Below are 19,920 nucleotides of genomic sequence, written 5' to 3' on the forward strand. Positions count from 1 at the left end.
CACCATCAGCTCCCCTGGTTCTCAGCCTTCAGACTCAGACTGAATTATACCACTGGCTTTCCTGGGGTCCCAGATTGCAGACGGAAAGATTGTGGAGCTTCTTGGCCTCCATAATAGCATGAATCAATTCTCATAATACATCTCCTCGTATATATATCTATATACATAACCTATTGGTTCTGTTTCTCTGGAGAACCCTGACAAATACAGAATCTATAAACTATTGTGTCAGAAAAAGAAGGGAAAATAGGGAATTTAAGAGTCTAGTCTATGCCTTATTAGTGATGTACCTCTTCCTATCATAATCTCAATCCTATTCTTCAATTCCCACCACCTTCCCAGCCTACCACAGTTCACAGAGACCTGCCCATTCCTTCTCCTCTGAACTAGGATTCCCTGACCAACCCACTCTTTGGACAGCTAAAAACATGTATTATCTCAAGGTCTGCCCTAGGATTCCCTGACCAACCCACTCTTTGGACAGCTAAAAACACGTATTATCTCAAGGTCGGCCCTGTGTGTTTTTCAGCTTCCATGGCAGTCACCTTCTGGTAATCTGTGAGTTACTCAGGACCAGGGCACAAGACTTACTTATCTCTGTAGCCTCATACTTAGCATAGAGGCTGGCCAGAGCAGGTACTCAGCAAAGGTGGAAAGGAGAGAAAAAGGGAAGAAGAAAGGGAGGTTTTAGCAGGAAAGGGGAGGTACAATATAAAGTGCACGTAGAAGGCAAATAAATACCAGCTCCTGGGATCAGAAAAAATATGGCAAGCTGTCCTCACAGCCCCGACTGGAGCTCAGCTCTCAGAATCCACCTCACACCAGGGAACACAGCCACAGAGAAACCATGGAGGTTTCATGAGAGCAGAGGTGGCTGGCTAGGTGAACAGAGCGAACCCAGGGAAGCTGGTTAGGACCTGGGGAGCCAGAGGGTGGCAGAATTCCCAGCCTGAGTGCTGCAAACAGATTTTAGCAAAATTAGGTCAACTGTTAACACAATCAGGCCCGAGGCAAGGGAGGAGGGTGTAAACAAATGAGATGCTTACATGTGAACACAGTCAGGGGTGATGGTGAGAATTTTCAGGGTGCCAGTTAGCACTGAGAATGTGAGCCTCCAATAATTATCACTTTCTGGAATCCCCTCTCCCAGTCTATTCTCTCCACCGCTCTACTGCCCACACTAATGTATGTGCTAGGAGTTTCTCTTGTCATTTACACAGCCTTCTGTGCTGAGGTATCTGTTTAACCTGTAAGAACTATTTCTGGGCCCTCCTCCCTTCTGGTTGTAGCCAAAAACTGCCTTAGCTGCCTCACCTATGCACAGACACTACATAGGGAGCGGTTCTCCCCACAACTAAGCTGGGCCAGACTCTTCTCCCACCTCCCCCAGCTTCCTTCTGTGTAACTTCTAGCATTCATCTCCTGGCACTTCTTCCTTGCTGGGCCTTACACTGAGTGCTGATGACAGATGAACAAAGCTGTGTCTACCCTCAAGGAGTTTCCAGTTTAAAGAGTAACAGACAGGAAAACAGATTGTTATACAGAAAGCAGGTACAATTACTTTGCTGTGCACCTGAAACTAACACGATATTGTAAATCAACTATACTTCAAAAAAAAAAAAAAGGCAAATCTGAAATAACAAACACACAAAAAAGCAGGTACAAAGGGCTGTGAATCCCCAGAGGAAAGTAAGAGAGAAGGGTTGAGCATGCCCGGGAAGAGGCTGGAAAGGCATCCTAGAGAAGGCTTGAAGGGTAAGTTGGAACATAACAAAAAGGAGAAAGAGGGTAAGAACAGAGCTGACAGAGACCAGAGCAAGCTGTGCCAGAGAGGCAGCTACTCCTGCTTCCTGAGGACTTTTCCCTATTACCTGGGCCACTGAGGAAGGAAGACAAGGCGCAATCTCGTCTTTTCCTCTATTACAAAGGAAAATTCCCCAGCCCTCGCAATTACTGGGCAGGCCTCTCTCTGCACCCTTCTCTGCACCCTTCTCTTTGTGCTAAGAGCACAAAGGGCACATAAGCCCTTAGCCCGAGACCAACCACAGCAGGCATTACACTAAAAACAGTAGCTACCATTTACTTAGGGGAAACTGGGACACAGAGAACCTTAGGAATGTGCCCAAGGTCACAAAGCGAGTGAGTGATAGAGCCAGTTTGCTTGATTTCAAAGCTGAAACTCTTATATCTTGTTTCCTCTAACACAAGTAGAGGGTGGGATAATACAGTAGAAAAGAGCACTGAAATGTAAGTTAAAGACCTAGGTTTAAGGGGCTTCCCTGGTGGCGCAGTGGTTGAGAGTCCGCCTGCCGATGCAGGGGACACGGGCTCGTGCCCCGGTCCGGGAAGATCCCACATGCCGCGGAGCGGCTGGGCCCGTGAGCCATGGCCGCTGAGCCTGCGCGTCCGGAGCCTGTGCTCCGCAACGGGAGAGGCCACAACAGTGAGAGGCCCGCGTACCGCAAAAAAAAAAAAAAAAAAAAAAAAGACCTAGGTTTGAGGCATGGCTCTGCTATTGAAAAGCTGAACGACGTCTAAAAACTCACCTCATCTGGGCCTCAATTTCTCCCTCAGTGAATCATTTGCTGCCCTAATGAGACATCAACTTAGGCCCCAAACTGAGCACTGTCCTTGGGCCTCTATGTCTCAGAGCACACCTGACACCTGACTAGCGGCACGGCCAGGAGAGCCCCAGGTGGGCCAGCCTGGAGCCAACTCTGCAGGTGGAAAAGACAGGAAAGCACCTGTGCTGCTCTGTGGCCACATGGGGAGGACTGAGCTGTCTGCCATTGTCAGGACTCTGGGCCGAGCCAGTGTGATCCCTCTTCCCCCTTCCCAAGCTCTGAGGCTGCTGTGGGTGGATGGATCCTGCTCGCTCAGCAGACACCCCCAGCTACTGTAAACAAAATTTTGATTTGCGATTTCTCAAACCTCAGACCCGTTAAGACTGGGAGAGGTAGGCATGACTGGAAACTGAAGTGGGCCCAGGTGCTCTGGGGGTGTTTATTACAAGCCTGTGGTGAGGCCTGAGCGCTCACCCTGGATGTAGAACCCAGCAGAGCCAGCACAGGCCATCACTCTAAGTCCTACGTGAGTGCTGCACAGGGAAGAGCACTGACCTAGGGATTTCAGTCCATGCGCAAATGGGAAAACAGAGCTGAGAGGGACACAGATCAAGGGATTCTTTGCAGATACCCACCAGGCATGGCCCCGCCCTTGCAGAAGTCTCCTGGCAAAGAGCTTCCTAGTATCTTCCTCAGGTTGCAGCTGGCAATTTTCAAAATTTTTCTTTAAGAAGCATCAGCAGGAAAGTATAAAAACAATCTCTGCCATCAGGACAGCTGCTGGATTCCAAAATCTTAGCTCCCAGGAGTACACCAACTCTACCTGAGTCCTTGAATGAGAGAGCCAGTAAGAGCCTTAACGACCAAGCCCATTTTACAGATGAGGGAAGCTAAATCTAGGCAGGAGAACTAAATTGCCAAAGGTCACTTGATAAGGCAAGGGCCAAATACAGAAATCCTAAACGTACAGGATACAGGATACAGGAGGAAAGAACAGACCTCCTCCTGTCTTTTACACAGAACCCTTATCAATCAAAGGGTCCTTGCCCAAAATCATGGAATGTACAGCTGAAAGGAATTATAAGGATCCTTTAGTTCAGCTGTTTCATGATCCAAATCAGCAAACACATACTGAGAAAACTGACCTACACCAGGTCACACAGTGAGTGGCAATTCTTAAGAGACCAAGGTGCTTTCCTAAACTTTATAAGAAGTTCTCTAAATGGAAGTCCAGGAGTTATAAAAAATCAATTTGTGTATAATGATAATGATGATGATGATGATGACGATGATGATGATGATGGAGATATAATCCACATACCCTAAAGTTCACTCTTTTAAATTGTACAATTCAGTGCTTTTAGCGTATTCACAAGGCTGTGTAACCATCAGCACAATTAATGTTATAACCTTATCATTACCTCAAAAAGAAATCCCATACCCATTACCAGTCGCTTCCCATTTCCCACTCCCTCCAGCCCCTGCCAGCCACCAATCTGTATTTGGTCCCTATGGATTTATCTATTCTGAATATTTCATATAAATGGAATCATACAATATGTGTCCTTTTTTATGTCTGGCTTCTTTCACTCCCTCAGTTCTGTCACTTCTTTCACTTTTTTAGGCCACTTTTTTCCAGGTTCATCCATGTTGTAGCATGTATCAGAACTTCATTCTTTTTTATGGCTGAGTAATATTTCACTGTATTTATATACCACAACTATTTATCCATTCATCCATTGATGGATATATGGGTTGCTTCCACTTTTCAGCTATTGTGAATAATGCTGCTATGTATATATACTTGTTTCAGTACTGTTTTCAGTTCTTTGGGTACATTCCTAGGCATGGAATCGCTGAGTTACATGATAACTATGTTTAATTTTTTGAGGAACACTATTTTCTACAGTAGCTGAACCTTTTTACATTATCACTAGAAATGTACAAGGGTTCTGATTTCTCCACACCCCTGCCAACACTTACTTTCTGTTTTTTGTTTTCGCTTTTATTGTAGCTATTCCTAGTGGGTGTGAGGTATCTTCTTAGCTCTAGTACCCCTGCTCTGCCAATCTCAGAAATAGTTTTCTGCTGACCTCTGACCTCCCTTAGATTAGGTCATATGCAACCTATAGGCTATATGAAATGAGTCTAGGATAAGATACTCCTGTCCTGGTATCAGTCTAACCAGCTTCACCAAGGCTCCTCTTGCTGGCTCTGACCTCTGGGACTCAGTACCATGTATGTACTCAGGATTCTGGTTCCTATGCTCTCCAGCCCTAGCTGATTTTTCCATATACAATCCTTGCTGATTTTAACCTGCAGTTTCTAATGCACCCTTTCAGATATGGTAAATCCTATTTTGAATCAGAACATGTAACAGTCTGTTAGTATGTCTCAGAAGACTAAGGAAGACTTTCAGGCTGGTGGAGACCTCCCCTAACTAAGGTGGGACAGAGGACAGCCTCTGCAAAGATAGCTTAGCTTTCACTGCTGGGTTTGATTCTTCTGGCAGAAATGTTCTTGCTGGTGTATACAAAGAGAGGGGAATAGGCTGTTAACAGCGAGAGTTTAATAAAGCCACTTCCCATTTTTCAAGAGTCAGCTCAAGAGTGATCCTCTCCATAAAGCTTCTTGATCTGCAATTGAAAACTCCTCCCTACTTTGTGCTCCCGCCTGAACTATGGAATGACTTACACGACAGTTACACCACCGTATTTGTTGACCATTTATTCAATTTGTTGACATGCCAATCTCCACTCAGAGGGAACTTCTTGAGAGCAGGGACCCTGTCATGCATAGTGGTACACAGTAGGTGCTCAATAAATGTTAGTGGATGAATGAAAGGCCATTGCTCAGTATGCAGGGTGGGTCTCATATAAAGAGTAGTGCCTTCGCTGTGTCATTTATTCAAAACTTATAAATGAATCACAAGAAAAAATGTGTCCTAGGACCAAAAACAGGGCAACAAAGGAGATAGAAATGGTCTTCTCCCATGTTGCTCTGTTTCACGTTTTCAAAAGATATAGACCTTCTGGAAAAGGCAAAACTATGGAGAAGTAAAAAATCAGTGATTGCCAGGGGTTGAGGAGGAGAGCAGGGTAAATAGGTGGAGCACAGACGATCTTTAGGGCAGTGAAACCATTCTGTATGACACCACACAGATGGATACACATCATTATACATTTGTCGAAATCCACAGACTGCACAACACCAAGAGTGAACCTTAATGTAAACTACAGACTCTGGGTGATAATGCTGTGTCAGTGCAGGTTCAGCAGTTGTTACCACTGTGACATCACAGTGTACCACTGTGGTGAGGAGGCTGATAATGGGGGAGGCTGTGCATGCATGCGGGCAGGAGGTATATGGAAAATCTCTGTAGCTTCCACTCAATTCTGATGTAAACCTAAAGCTACTCTAAAAAATAAAGTCTAGGGACTTCCCTGGTGGTCTAGTGGTTAAGACTCTGCACTTCCACTGCATGGGGCACGGGTTCAATCCCTGGTCGGGGAACTAGGATACTGTGCAGTGTGGCTAAAAAAAATTTTTTTTAATTTTTTTAAATTAAAAAAATGAAAATAGGGAATTCCCTCGTGGTCCAGTGGTTAGGACTCGGGCTTTCACTGCTGTGGGCCTGGGCTCGATCCCTGGTTGGGGAACTAAGATCCCACAAGCCGCATGGCCAAATAACTAACTAACTAAATAAATAAAGTCTATTAAAATTTTTTTAAACCACGGAAAGTACACACCCATCCACCTCTATTGAGACATCAGCTTGGGCACTTGTCAAGCCAAATGCACGGACAGGGAAATGTTATACTGCCCATGACCCTGCCTGCCAGCTGCTTCTCTGGACTGATTCTTGGTTCTATAGCATTCTGCTGCTGGCATCCTCAATTGATGCCAACAGCTCCCAAAGGGCAGGGAGTAGGCCCTAAGAGACTGTTTGGTCAAGACTAATTTTCTAAGAAATCTTGCTACTTCTGTGCTGAGTTCACTTAGAATAAAAAAAGGTTGGCAAGGTTGGCCCTTCCCACCTCGCAGATCTTCAGGAGTTGAAGCACCTAATACCCTCAACTAACCCTGGGTTGAAGAGACCAAACTTCCTTGGTCTGAGTGTGTCTCTATTGATTCAGTGAAAGCCTGCTTAATCCCGTTTGTCTGTCCAAGGACACAAAATGTCCAGCAATCAGTTCATACCCTCTGCATATCCACAGCTGAGAGCAGGAACAGCTAAATGGCACTCGGCCCCTTTTGGGTTACTTTTTATACCTGAGCATGCCATTCATATTTTAGCGTTTGTATCCCTGCTCAGGTTGTTTCCTCCACCTAGAATGCCCTCTCCTGCCACCTCCATGGAATAAAACCCTATCCATCTTTAAAGGCAGAGGTCACACGCCACCTCTTCTATAGGATGCCTTCTTTGTCCCTCCCCTGGATCTCAGCAGCATTGTGTACCTCTCTAGAACATTCATTTTATCCCTTTAGGGCAGACCCAGGACCTCAACCCAGCCACTCCAACTGCCTTCGGGTCCATGGCACATCAGCAGCCCTTCTTGCCACAGGACTCACAGAGAGGAGGCCCAAAGAGCACTGTGTCCAGGGCCTTCAGCTGCAGCTTCTGCCGATGGCTCCGGTCTGTCATCTTTAGCACAGTCCCTGTCATGGTGGTGTTGGTTACAGCGAGCCTGTTGGGACAAAGAGTAGGGGCTCAGTTCCCTGCCGGCAAAGCAGGAAGGATCCTGGTAGGACTACCCACCTCGCCCAGGAACACTTCCATGACTTCTAGCTCCTGGCGATTGCTCCCCTCTGCACTCTAGTACACAGAGTCTGTACCAGTGGATCTCAACAAGCAGTGAACAGGACACATAACATTCACCAAGAATTTGTTCACCCTTCTCCCCATGTCCACCATCTCCTGAATATCCTACTCTCAAAGGATTATCCATCTGTAACCATTCCCACACCCAACTGTAAATTTTCTGTTGTACTTCTCCTTCCAGGGATTATCCACTATATACCTGTCCCCATACTGCCACCATTTGCAAACACATTCGCCTGTCCAGCCCAGGTCAAAATGTTATGCCACGTGACCCAGTGATTCTAGGGACCTCTGAATTATCCTAATCCTAGCACATTGTCATTAAATATAAATCTGCTGACAACAAGCATTGCATTAGTCTTCTTATAATGCAATGCAACAAGCATTGCATTAGAACTTCTAAGAAATGAGAAATGAGCTAACATTTAATAAGCAGCTGTGTATATCTCGTATTGTTCTGACACTTTAGATACAATACCTCACTTAGTCCTCACACTTTAAGAACCCAGTTCTATTATTAGCTCCATTTTACAGATAAGAAAAATGAGACTTAGAGGTAAGTAACTTCCCAAAGTCACGCAGCAAGTAAGTGGCAAAGGCAGGATACAACGCAAATCTGCTAGATCCGTCCCATTATACCACACTGCCTAGGGATGGGCCTAGAAGCGCCCACACTCTACCCCACACCCTACTCTCTGAATGCTCCATGCTTCCTGCTGTCGCTAAGGTACCACAGCTTGTTTATCTCTACCCCTATGCCCAGCCTGGCTGGGTCTGGTCTTGGATCTAATCCTAGTCACAGAATGGCCAAGTGAGCGCACTGCCTGAGAACTAACTTCTTACCCTATGTTTTACAGTTTTAATCCAAGCCATAGCTGTTCTTCAAGATGGAATAGGCCAGGGATCCACAAGGCAATACTGCTATTTCCATGGGAAAGAAACCTAAATCCTGGAGCTTCATGGTCAATCATCTGTTTAATTGTCTGTCTTTTCCACTAAACGTGGAGCTCCTCAAGGCAAATGTGAGGTCTAATGCATTTCTTTGTCCTCAGGACCCAGGAGAGAGTATGGCACATGGTAAGTGCTTGGTAAAGTTTTGTTAAATAGAACTAAACTGAGTATTTCCAGGAAGCCTATTTTCAAACTACGTGGGGCAAGAGGAAGGTGCAGTGAAAAAAGCAGGGCACTTAGAACCAGGCAGACCTGAGTTCAAATCCCAGCTCTGCCACTTACCAGCTCTGAAAAATCATAAAATATCTGAAGTTCAGTTTGCTTGCCCGAAAGTTGGGATAATAATTCCTTCCTCCCAGAATTGTGAGAATCAACTGAAATAATAGGTAGGAAAGTACCCTATAAAGGGATGTACAGACATTAAGATTATTACTCTCTCAGAGTAGGAAGAAGCTGTGAATAAGAGGCTGCAGGCAGCAGAGGAGGGACCAGCCAGCTCAGCTAGGCCTGGACAGCAGCGCCCGGTAGCCCTGTGGCTGGAGGCTGCGATGTGTGGGCATTCCAACAGTTTCCCCTTCCCCTTTCCCCTTTGCTGAAGCTCATAACCAGATGCACCTACATAATAAGATGACAGATTATACATAATCAGCACTTACCAGACAGTAAGCCCTTTGAGGGCAAGGGCAGGTTGTTGTCATCTTTATCCCCAGCACCCAGCACAAGTGCTTGGCCCAGAGCAGGTACCCAGTAAATACTGGGTGAATGAATAAGTGAATGGATTAATGACTGAATGACATATGGCGCTAGTTTGACATAACAAGAAGTCCAAGCAGTATTCCATCCCCTCCCCACACCCACCCCAAGTCCTAGTACATTGTGCCTGAAAGGGAGGCAGAGCTAGGGCATAACAGCTGTTGGAAGAGTCATTCCAGAGAGGAGACTGGGGCCAATGGTAGTCAGCCCCCACCTCTGCACCGGTTCTTTAGAGCAGATAAACTGCAGATGGATAGTTCCGGGAAGGTTAAAAGAGCCCCGAGTCCCCTGGGCAATGAAAGAGGCAACTGCGGGGGGGACAGCAAAAGAAAAAGAGAAAAAACACAGGCTTTGAAGTCTACCCAGATCTAGGTTCAAATCGCAGTTTTGCCTCTAACTAGCCATGTGACCTTGGAAAAGTTACTAGGCCAGGTTCATCATCTAGATACAATAATACCTACCTTACAGGATTGATGTAAGAATTAAATGAGATACTGTACATAAAGTGTTGAGTAGAGTGCCTGGCATACACTAAGCACTCAATAAATGGTAGCTATTAGTACTAGTCCCAGGATTGACAGAAATATTAAGTAAGAGAATAGATGTGGAGTGTCCATATGCTTTCTAGCAAGTGCACAGTAAATGTGAGAAGTCTACAGATCCTGCCCTGAAAGGCGTGAAACTTCAGTTAACAGGTGAGAGCAACGTGAGGGCAAGCCGACCCCAGCCCATTCCCCGCACCCCCAGTGAGAGAACCCAGTCCCTTCCTGACCTCGGCATGGCATGGCCACTGAGCTGCAGCTTCCGGAAGGTCTCCTCATACTGAGGCAGCTCCACATATGTGATCAGCCACTGCACCACCTCATCCACGGTCCAGTTGTATACTGCGGGAAGAGATAAGCAAAGCCATGACTCCAGAACGCAAGCACTGCTTGTTCTTACTGTCACAGTCTCCACGACCTTAACATTCAGCACATGTCTACGTGTTTAACAGATCTCTCTCCCATAAAATCCCAAGTATGAAAGGAATACATACAGTACTTTTTGTTTGACCTATAGGGGATGGACTTGTTCTTCCACTATTCAGGTATCTGGGATAAAATAATCCTTAATTATTATATAATATACTACATTATATATAGTATTATATTATATATTATTGCAATATAATAATAACAAATGATATTAATAGAAGCCATCATTTACATAGCACTTACTATATAACAGGTACTGTGCTAAGCACTTCACAGATATTAGCTCACTAATCTTTGCAACTACCATGTGAAGGATATGTTCCACTTCATCCCTATTTTACAGATGAAGAAACTGACACACAGAAAGGTTATGTAACTTTCCCAAAGTTATCCAGCCAGGAATTGGTAAAGCCAATTTTGGACTCAAGCAGTCTGGCGTCAATAGCCCTTGCCCTAGCCATTATGTCATAAATATAATACGTATATAACATTTTAAAATTTATATAAATAATATATATAAAGGATATATATATATGTATATATATATGGACACACACATATACACACGTACATATATCCTCCCTGACACTGCTGGAAAGCTTCACACTAAGGCAAATCTGAGCCAAGTGATGGATCCAGACGACATCACTTAAGCCCTGAATGAGATCACACCTGTAGACAGCCCTATTCATACATTTTTCAGTTTTGTGCAAAAAGTATTTTCCCATTTTGCTTATATCAGATTAAAAAGATTTTCTGTCACAGCAGGAGCCAATTCTAACTGAAACAATTACTCAGTGATCATTCACAACATGGTAAATCATGTCATTACCACACATGGATCACTGTACCTAATCATTTCCTCAATACTATAAGACTGTGATTTTTTTAAATGGACAACCATAAAAATAATCCTTGTAAAATAATTTTAATATTTCTGTGGTATTTAGCCACATATATAACAAATTTATTTCCATACTTTATCAAGAATCAACAATAAAAGAACAGAAGAGGACTTAACATGCAAGGAATATGTTCAAGCCAAGTAAAAGTCAAATGACATCATGATGTATTATATAAATCAAAGTTTCATAGGAGCTTGAGTAGAGAAAAATGGTGGGAGGACTGAGTCACCATATAGCACCCAGTAATACAGCTATGCTGAACTTAAAGAGCCTTGGGTGGGAGCAACTGGGTTTCAGCAAAAACATGTCATTTTATTGGATTTGAAATTTGCTTTTATTTAATGTATCAGTGTGTTTTTGTTTATATTTGTACACAAATTTTATATAGCAACTTAAACCTCATTTTATGTTTCTACATATTTAAATACCATTAAATAAAACCAGCTTTGCAGGCCCAAGATAAATGATTTCCCTTAAAAGGAATCTGTACATTTCTCAAGTTGAAAACTACCGCTGTGAGCAGCAAGAAGCCAAAAAAGTTTTGAAGCAGAATGAAATGGTGAGATTTATCACCCTCCTCTCTTAAGATACATATCTTTCCCCAAAACTGTCCTTCATCAGAATGCTTTCTAATTTCTCCTTAATAGTCAGGAGACATTGAAGGCAGGGACCACATCCTATTCATTTTTGCTCACTCCTTTGTCACTAAAATAGTGCCTCTTATACAGTGGCATCAATAGAATTTACTGAAAGAATAACTACCCTAAATGAGGAGTTCCAGAAATGTTCTGAATGTGGGCCTCCAGACAGCAGCCACAATCCTCCTAGACAAATATACAGCTCAGGTGGAGGTTAACTTCTGAAATGCTTGTCCAAAAATCAGCATTCCTCTGGTAGGCACACCTCAGATCTTAGGTTGTTTCTGTCACTCGCATATAAACTAGAGAAGTTGGAAGGCTGGGCTCTGACCCTTCATCCTTCTATCTCCCATAGGGGAGCCCAGCACACGGCACAAAGCAGACACTCAGAGAAACATTCCGAATGAAACAATAGAAGACAAAAATGCTCTAATCTCTCCATGTCCTCAAGAAGCTGCTGGAGCTCAGGAGGAAAGTTCTGAAGCCGAGAGACTTTGAAGGTAGATTAGACCATTTGCAGAGGCACAGGAAAGGTTCCGGGAGAGGAAATGAGGCAGGTCTAGTGCACTCAGATTGATTGCATCCTAGAAGACAAGATCCCGGAGGCTTAGGCGGTGAGTGCTTAGTCATTGCCTGGTTGAATATCTAATTTCCAGTCTAGAATACATTGCAGGGAAGAGAAAGATTAATTTCCAAGAGATATGCTCAAGTCCTAGGGCTTAGGATAGGAGGGATGACAGAACTGGGGTTAAAGAAGTGTTGAGGAAAGTAGAATAGACTGGCCTTTTATTCCTGAAAATGAATATATCTCCACATACATTATAAACGTGATCACTTGCTACGGTCCAGAGTGTTAGGTAATGAAGGCCTAGCAGAGTGGCACAAGATGTGAGGCAGACAGACAAGTGCTAGCCTGCAAAGTGCAGAGAACACATTCCTTCCACTACTGTCAAGGGAGCTTGGCCTCACCCAGCATGGCGTATGGAGTAGAAAGGCCACGTCACGTATTGTTGCTTGAAAGGCTTGAGGCCAGCGGTGCCACAAGGGTCTTCTGTCTACGGGGAAGACGACCTGATACAAGCCTGAGCATAAACGCTTGGCATGCAGGAACTCCTCCACTTGTGCCCTACACTGCAGTGGAGACAGAAGTCACTCTAGACCAGGGTTTCTCAGTCTCTGCAGCACCGACCTTTTGGACAGGTTAATTCTTTGTTGTTGGGGGCTGTCCTATGGATTGTAGGATGTTTAACAATAGCCCTGGCACCTACCCACCAGATGCCAGTAGCATGCTGCCAGTCATAACAATCAAAATTATCTCCAGATACTGCCAAACGTTCTCTGGGGAGCAAAACTGCGCCCCACTGAGAACTACTGCTCTAAACACTACACTAAGTGAGGCAGAGGGTCTGTAAGGAGACCACTACACTCCAATAAGGATGGACTCTGAACATAGTAAGTCCCTACAGAACTAAGCTTTGCAGAAAAGGATGATGACTTCAGCATGTCAGGACAAACCTCAAGGCACTTGTTTTTTGGGTTTTGTGCTCCACATATTATTCTGTTACCTGGCAGATGCCCTACCTAGGTAAGGCTTGGCAGTATGGTGTTGCCCACTCAGAGTCACTGCAGTCTGAACAAAGTAAGCCAGGACGAGCTGCATCCTTGTCAGACAGCAACGCTGTGTCCCAGCATGAAGATCTCACTCAACAGTCAAGGTGAGATATTAGGGCCCCTTGTTCCTAAGGTTCAAGTATCTAAAAGTTAAAAATCTTGTTCTGCTTTCTCATTCCAAAAGAGAAAATGGGAAGAATCCCTGAGCCGAAGTGAGGAAGAAGGTAACAGCAAGTACAGAGAGCTGTGGCTGACAGTAAAAGGAGACAGAATTTGACCAGGGGAGCTTAGTACAGATAGAGACTCCAAGTGACTCACACGACCAAACCCCAGGAGGACATGCAAGCAAAAGAGAGTTTTCTAAGGTCATGATTCTCTCATCCCCCTGAGCCTGTCCATTTTGCTCCTAGAGACATCAAAGACTACATCTCTGGGCAAAATGACAAACAGAACTACACAGAATCGGAGAAAGCCAACCTCTGGAGTTTTCCACAACAAATAGTCCTTTATAAAAGAAATGCACAAGGTGACTGACTATGTAGCCTCCAACCTTTCTAATGACATAATCTACATGTAAAAAAAATTTGAGCACACATTGCCAATATAAGAATATCTGTTTATAAATTAGATATATGTACTAACATTAGGTATACTGTAAAACATACATAAAAATTAAATGAGATAAAAATAAATGCAATATAAATACAAGCTATTATATTCCCTTGGGGCACCCCAATTGATTGTCTTGTACAGTTGGAAACCATTGACCCAAACTTCACAGCTTTACCCTACATGTTGCCTCTGTTATAGCTTTTAGCTTCTCAGTCTTCTTCTAGAATCAGTATCTTGCACTATTTACTTATTCATCCTTGAACATTGCTCTCAAACTTCTAGGTCTTTGCTGTTTCTGGAAAAGCTCTCTTCCCTCTTCCTGGCCTGATAAACACCAACTAACCCTGAAAACCCAGCTCTACCTCTTCACTTATTGAAACTCTTTGGAGCCCATTTTAAAATCATGAGCAAAGACACAGAACTATAAAGTGTGGGGCCTGTTCAGAGAACTCTGACTCCCATCTGCCTGGAGTCCAAGGGTTATATATAGGGACAAGGAGGGTGAGGCACTGCTGAGGCCAAATGATAAAAGGCCTTGAAAGCAGTCGGTCCAAAACTCCAAATTCATTTATTCATTGGGGGGAAATTTTTATTGAGTACCTACTACTTGCCAGGCACTGCTCTAGAAGCTAGGAATATAACAGTGCACAAAAGAGTCACCGGTTCCTAGTGTTTATATTCTGGTGGAGAGAGACAAACTAAAACACTGTAACAAATAATTGTATGTTGGGTAGTGATAAATACAAGAAGAAAAATAAAGCAGGGTAAGAGGATAAAGAGTAGTGCTATATCAGACCAGATCAAGGAAGGCCTCTTTGACAAGATGACATTTGAGGAGAAAATAAAATGAAGTCATGAGCCATGTGTATACTTGGGGGAAGGGCATTCCAGGCAGATGGAACAGTAAGTACTACTCCTAGCACATGAGCTATAGTGATACCTCCAGGGATATGCCAGAACAGATCCTTGGCCTTGGCCAATCCTTTTTCTTGTCAGAGAAAGAATAAGCAGTAAGAAATGGGCTCCTGAATCAGTATGTCTTTCCCCTAATGGACTGGTGGTGCCTCCAAATAAAGCCCTCACTTTTGTAGTTTCAAACTCACATCCCAAAAGAACTATGTCTGGCAGAAAAGTTACCAGTACCTTCTTTGCCTCTCTTTCACACAGCTGTTAGTCAGTTAGTTGGTCACTTGGTCAGCCTTTGGTCAGTCTTTTGGTCAGCCAGTCAGATATAGCACAATGGTTAAGAATTTGGACTTTGGAACCAAGTGACTTGGATTGAATTCAAGATTTGCTACTTACTAGATGTAAGATCATGGACAAGTTACCTAACATTTCTGTGCCTCATTCTGTCACCTAATGGTGAGAATCAGAGTTCTCACGTCATAAGAGTGTAATGAAGATATGAGAAGTTCCTAGCATACAGTAAGTGCTAAACAAATATTATCCATTATTATCACCATTCATTCACTCCTTCATTCACTAAGCTTTCACTGGCTTCTACTCTAGTAGATCCTTGGTTGGTTACAGAGATAAATCTGGATGATCTCCATCATCCAGGGCTCTTTTCTAGAGAAGGAGACACATAGGAAATTAAATGAGTATAATACAGTGTGATAAGTGCTAGGTAAGAGAGATGTATGGGGTGATGTGAGGGCACAGAGAAAGGAGTGACTGATTGCCAGAGAGAGTCAGAAAATGCATGACAAAGCCTAGCTTCTTATCTGACTGCTGTGGAGAGAGAGCATTCCAAGACACCTACAGAATCTTACCAAAGTGGCCCTCCCTAAAGATAGTTTGCAGCCTAGATCTGTGGTTTTTCTCTGAGTGGTTTCCCTCTGGCTCTCACTAGCAGTTTGTCATCTGAGCCTAGAGTAAGGCAAATACTATGTTAGTTTTCTAACATGGTATCAATACCAAGCCCTAAACCATTACTGCAAAAAGAACCTGGCCCTTTCACTTAGGCCTCATGTGATAGGCCCACTAGGCTGCCTGGCAGAAGCCAAGTCTTCAGAGCCCAAAAGGACACACTAGTGAACACCACCTATAAAGAAGCTACCATGGCTAGCAGAGACCAGATTAGAGAAAGACTGGCATCATGGCTGCAGAGTAGTAAGGGAACCTAGAGTTTGGAATGTTGAATGAGCCAAACAACTCATATAACATCACACAATGGCAGACCCAAGGACAAACTCCTGTCTTCCACATCCCTGCTCTGGGCCAGGTCCTGGGCTATGTGTTAAGATATGGAATCATATAAGATACTGCCCTCAAGCAGTCTGGTGGGGAAATAAAAAGGGAGGGGAACAGATAGTTGCAATTAGTGTGCTAAGTGCTGTGATGAGATAAATGTAAGAGGCTGTGGGAACACAGAAGGCACCTAACCTAGCCTGTGGTTTTCAGGGAAGATTTCCTAAAAAGGGTATACTGAAATTGAGTCTTAATTATCAAGTAGGATTTAACCAGATCAACAAAGGAAGACAGAGGGAACACTATATGAGAAAGCATAAAAGGATGAAAGAGAATGGCATATCGTAATAACTGCAGATAAATCAGTGCAGGTACAGAGAAGGATGTGTGATAAACAGTGATAGAAAATATGAAAATAAGTGGAGCACAGAAACGAGCCTGAGCCTGGTATGTTAATCTGGCACAATGCCTGGTATGTAGAAGGTACTCAGTTAATTTTATTTGTTTGTTTTTTGCAGGCATGTTTGCACAAATTGGAAGAGAGAAACAGTACCTACTGAGGCCAATACTACAGAGGTGAGTAAGGAATGACAGCATGAAAATATTAAGAAATTCTCAGAATATAAGAGAAGACAACCAGATTTTTACATATATGTACATATTGATCTTTTTTTCCTAATTGAGGTAATTCATTTTGAGATTACAAGTGGGTTAATGTCAATGCATCTGACTAACATCTCATAGATAAACATGAAAAAATCAGTGGCATTTTCTGTAACAATTAATCTTTTTTAATAAATTTATTTATTTTATTTTTGGCTGCATTGGGTCTTCGTTGCTGCGAGTGGTCTTTCTCTAGTTGTGGTGAGCAGGGGCTACTCTTCATTGCAGTGACTACTCTTCATTGTGTGGGCTTCTTATTGCGATGGCTTCTCTTGTCATGGATCACGGGCTCCAGGCACGTAGGCTTCAGCAGTTGCAGCACACGGGCTCGGCAGTTGTGGAACACAGGCTCAGCAGTTGTGGCTGACGGGCTCTAGAGCACAGGCTCAGTAGTTGTGGCTCACGGGCTTAGTTGCTCTGCGGCATGTGGGATCTTCCCGGACCAGGGCTCGAACCCGTGTCCCCTGCACTGGCAGGCGGATTCTGGACCACTGCGCCACCAGGGAAGCCCTGTAATAATTAATTTTGTCAACAACTACTGAGCTTTCAATATTTTATTGAGTTCCAAATGAGACAGCAGTTGTGATTTAAATTAAAAGCTAGTTCTATACAAATTGTTACCTGACCAATAGAAAAATCAATATTTATCTTTTCAAAATAATATATGGTTACTATATATGATTATGCAGGAACTTACTTGTAAAATTTTTAGCAATACCTTTATTTCTCCAGGTTCCATTTAGTAATATTTACTCCACACAGAAATTTGGTGTCTTAGCATGTTTGTTTCATTATTTAAAAAAGAAATGGGGAGCCACTGAAAAGCAGAGACTTGGTCAAATATTTGTTTTAGAAAGATCTCTCTGGAACCAACTAAAGTACAAACTGCAGTAGAGTTAGACTGGGCCAAGAAGAATAGTATGAAAACATTCAAGCAAAGCAAAAGATGATTAAACTAAGACTTCTGCTTCAGGCCAAGATGAAGTAACAGGGATGGAATTCACCCTGCCTCATGAAACAACCAAAAAAAAAAAAAAAAGACAAAACATATGAAACAATGGTTTTCAAGACACTGGACATCAGCCTACAATGGACAGTGATCTTGAGAGCTGGTAAACAAATGAGGCAAATCTTACAACTGCCCCAGCTTATGGCTGTGAGAAAATTTCCAGGCCACTGTGCAGAGAGTGAAACTAAGGTTGAGAGGGCAGAAATGGAAATACACTGTTGGGAGGTTCTTATACTATATGTGGCAAGAGGTACTATTATCTCTTGAAAATAGACTGTGATAAGTTAAAGATGTGTATTTTACCTCCTAAAACAACCACTAAAATGACAAAGCAAAAAGTTAAGCCAACAAAGAAGATAAACTGGAATTATAAAAAATACTCATTAATCCAAAAGAGGGTAGAAAATAAGGAAGAGTGAACGAAGAACAGATGGGAAAAACAGGAAATGAACAGCAAGATGATGGACTCAGATCTAACCATATTAATAAACATATTTAATGTAAATGGTTTAAACACCCCAATGAAAAGGCAGAGACTGTCTTATTGCAAAAAAAAAAAAAAATCGGGCTCAACCATATGCTGTCTATAAGAAATGCACTTTAAATAGAAAAGCACAAATAGGTTAAAAATAGATGGAAAAAGATACACCAAACTAACAATTCTCAAAAGAAAGCTATATTAATATCAAAGTAGATTTCAAGGCAAAGTATATTACCAGAGATAAAGAAGGTCATTTCATAATAATAAAGAGGCCAGTTCATCAAGAAGACATAATAATCCTAGATCTGTATGCACCTAGTTAACAGACTTTCAAAATGAAGCAAAGACTCACAGAATTAATTGCAAGAAATAGGTAAATCCACAATTATAGTTGGAAATTAAAATACTCCTCTCTCATTAATTGATAGAACAAGTAGGCAGAAAATCAGCAAAGATATAGTAGACTTGAAAAACCATAAACCAACATGGCCAGACTGAATTTTACAGAACACTCTACCCAACAAATGCCAAGGGCACATGAAACATTTACCAAGATAGATCATGTTCAGGTACATTTTTAAAGAAGTCTTAAAATATTTTAAAAATATTAAATATAAAGTATGTCCTCAGACCACAATGGATTTGAAATGCAAATCAATAACAGAAAAATCTCTAAAAAAATCCCCAATATTTGGAAACTAAATAACTTGCTTCTCAATAATTCATGAATCAAAGAAGATATCAAAAAGGAAACAAAGTATTTAAAGCTGAATGAAAATAAAAACAAAACACATCATCTGAGATAGTGAAGAGCCAATACTAAGATATAAGACAGATTTCAGAGGTATGCATTTCTAGGGCAAAAATAATCCCTCAAGTTGGAACACGTTAAGGGATGCTAAGTTATTAAAGACTATATCAGGCCCCCCAAAAAGGTGAAAATAAGCATTTACCATCAGTTGCGTTTTCATTTTAGATATTTTCACTCTGTCTATGCTATGAATAAATCAGTTGGAAAAAAGCAAAAAACTACAACACACTAGAATTTGTGAAATGCTGCTAAAGCAAGACCTAGAGGAAATTTATAGCACTGAACGCCTATATTAGAAAAAAAAAGAAAGGTCTTGAATCAATATCCTTAGCTTCCACCTTAACGAACTAGAAAAAAAGAGCAAATTAAACCCTAAGTAATCAGAGGAAATAAAGTTCAAAGTAAAAGTCAATGAAATAAACAACAATAGAGAAAATCCTTGAAACCAAATACTGATTCTTTGAGAAGATCAATAAAATTAATAAAATCTAACAAGATCAGTAAAAAAAAGAGAGAAGTCACAAATTACCAACATCAGGAATGATACATCATTACAGATTTAAGGCATATTATAAGAATAATAAGGGAATGTTATGAGCAAATGTATGCCAGTAAATTTGACAACTTAATGTAATGGACAAATTCCTTGAAGACACAAACTACAAAAGCTCACTAGAGAAGAAGTAAATAACCTATACCTATTAAAGAAATTGATACTGTAGGAAAAAAAAAAAAAAAAACCCGTCCCACAAAGGAAAACACCAGGCTCAAACAGCTTTACTGGTGAATTCTCCCAAATATTCAAGGAAAAATATAACAATTCTGTATGAAGTCTTCTGAAAAAATTGAAGAGGAATACTTCCCAACGCATTCTATGAGGCCAGCATTATCCTGATACCAAAAACAAAGATATTTCAAGAAAAGAAAATGACAAAC

The 19,920-nt window shown here is 42.2% G+C and overlaps 1 protein-coding gene across 6 annotated transcripts in view; it reads right to left on the bottom strand.

Moving 5' to 3' along the window:
• The window catches only part of STIM1 (stromal interaction molecule 1), a 198,834-nt gene that overhangs the window by 24,997 nt on the left and 153,917 nt on the right, over positions 1-19,920 (bottom strand). For all 6 annotated transcript variants that reach the window (XM_060159866.1, XM_060159861.1, XM_060159864.1 and 3 more), the window contains 2 exons: positions 9,863-9,974; positions 7,137-7,252 (listed from right to left, as the gene is read on the bottom strand). In XM_060159866.1, coding sequence (XP_060015849.1) covers positions 7,137-7,252; positions 9,863-9,974 — 228 coding nt within the window. The remainder of the gene's footprint in view (positions 1-7,136; positions 7,253-9,862; positions 9,975-19,920) is intronic.

This window comes from Lagenorhynchus albirostris, chromosome 9 (genome assembly GCF_949774975.1).
Source record: "Lagenorhynchus albirostris chromosome 9, mLagAlb1.1, whole genome shotgun sequence".
Lineage (NCBI taxonomy): Eukaryota > Metazoa > Chordata > Mammalia > Artiodactyla > Delphinidae > Lagenorhynchus > Lagenorhynchus albirostris.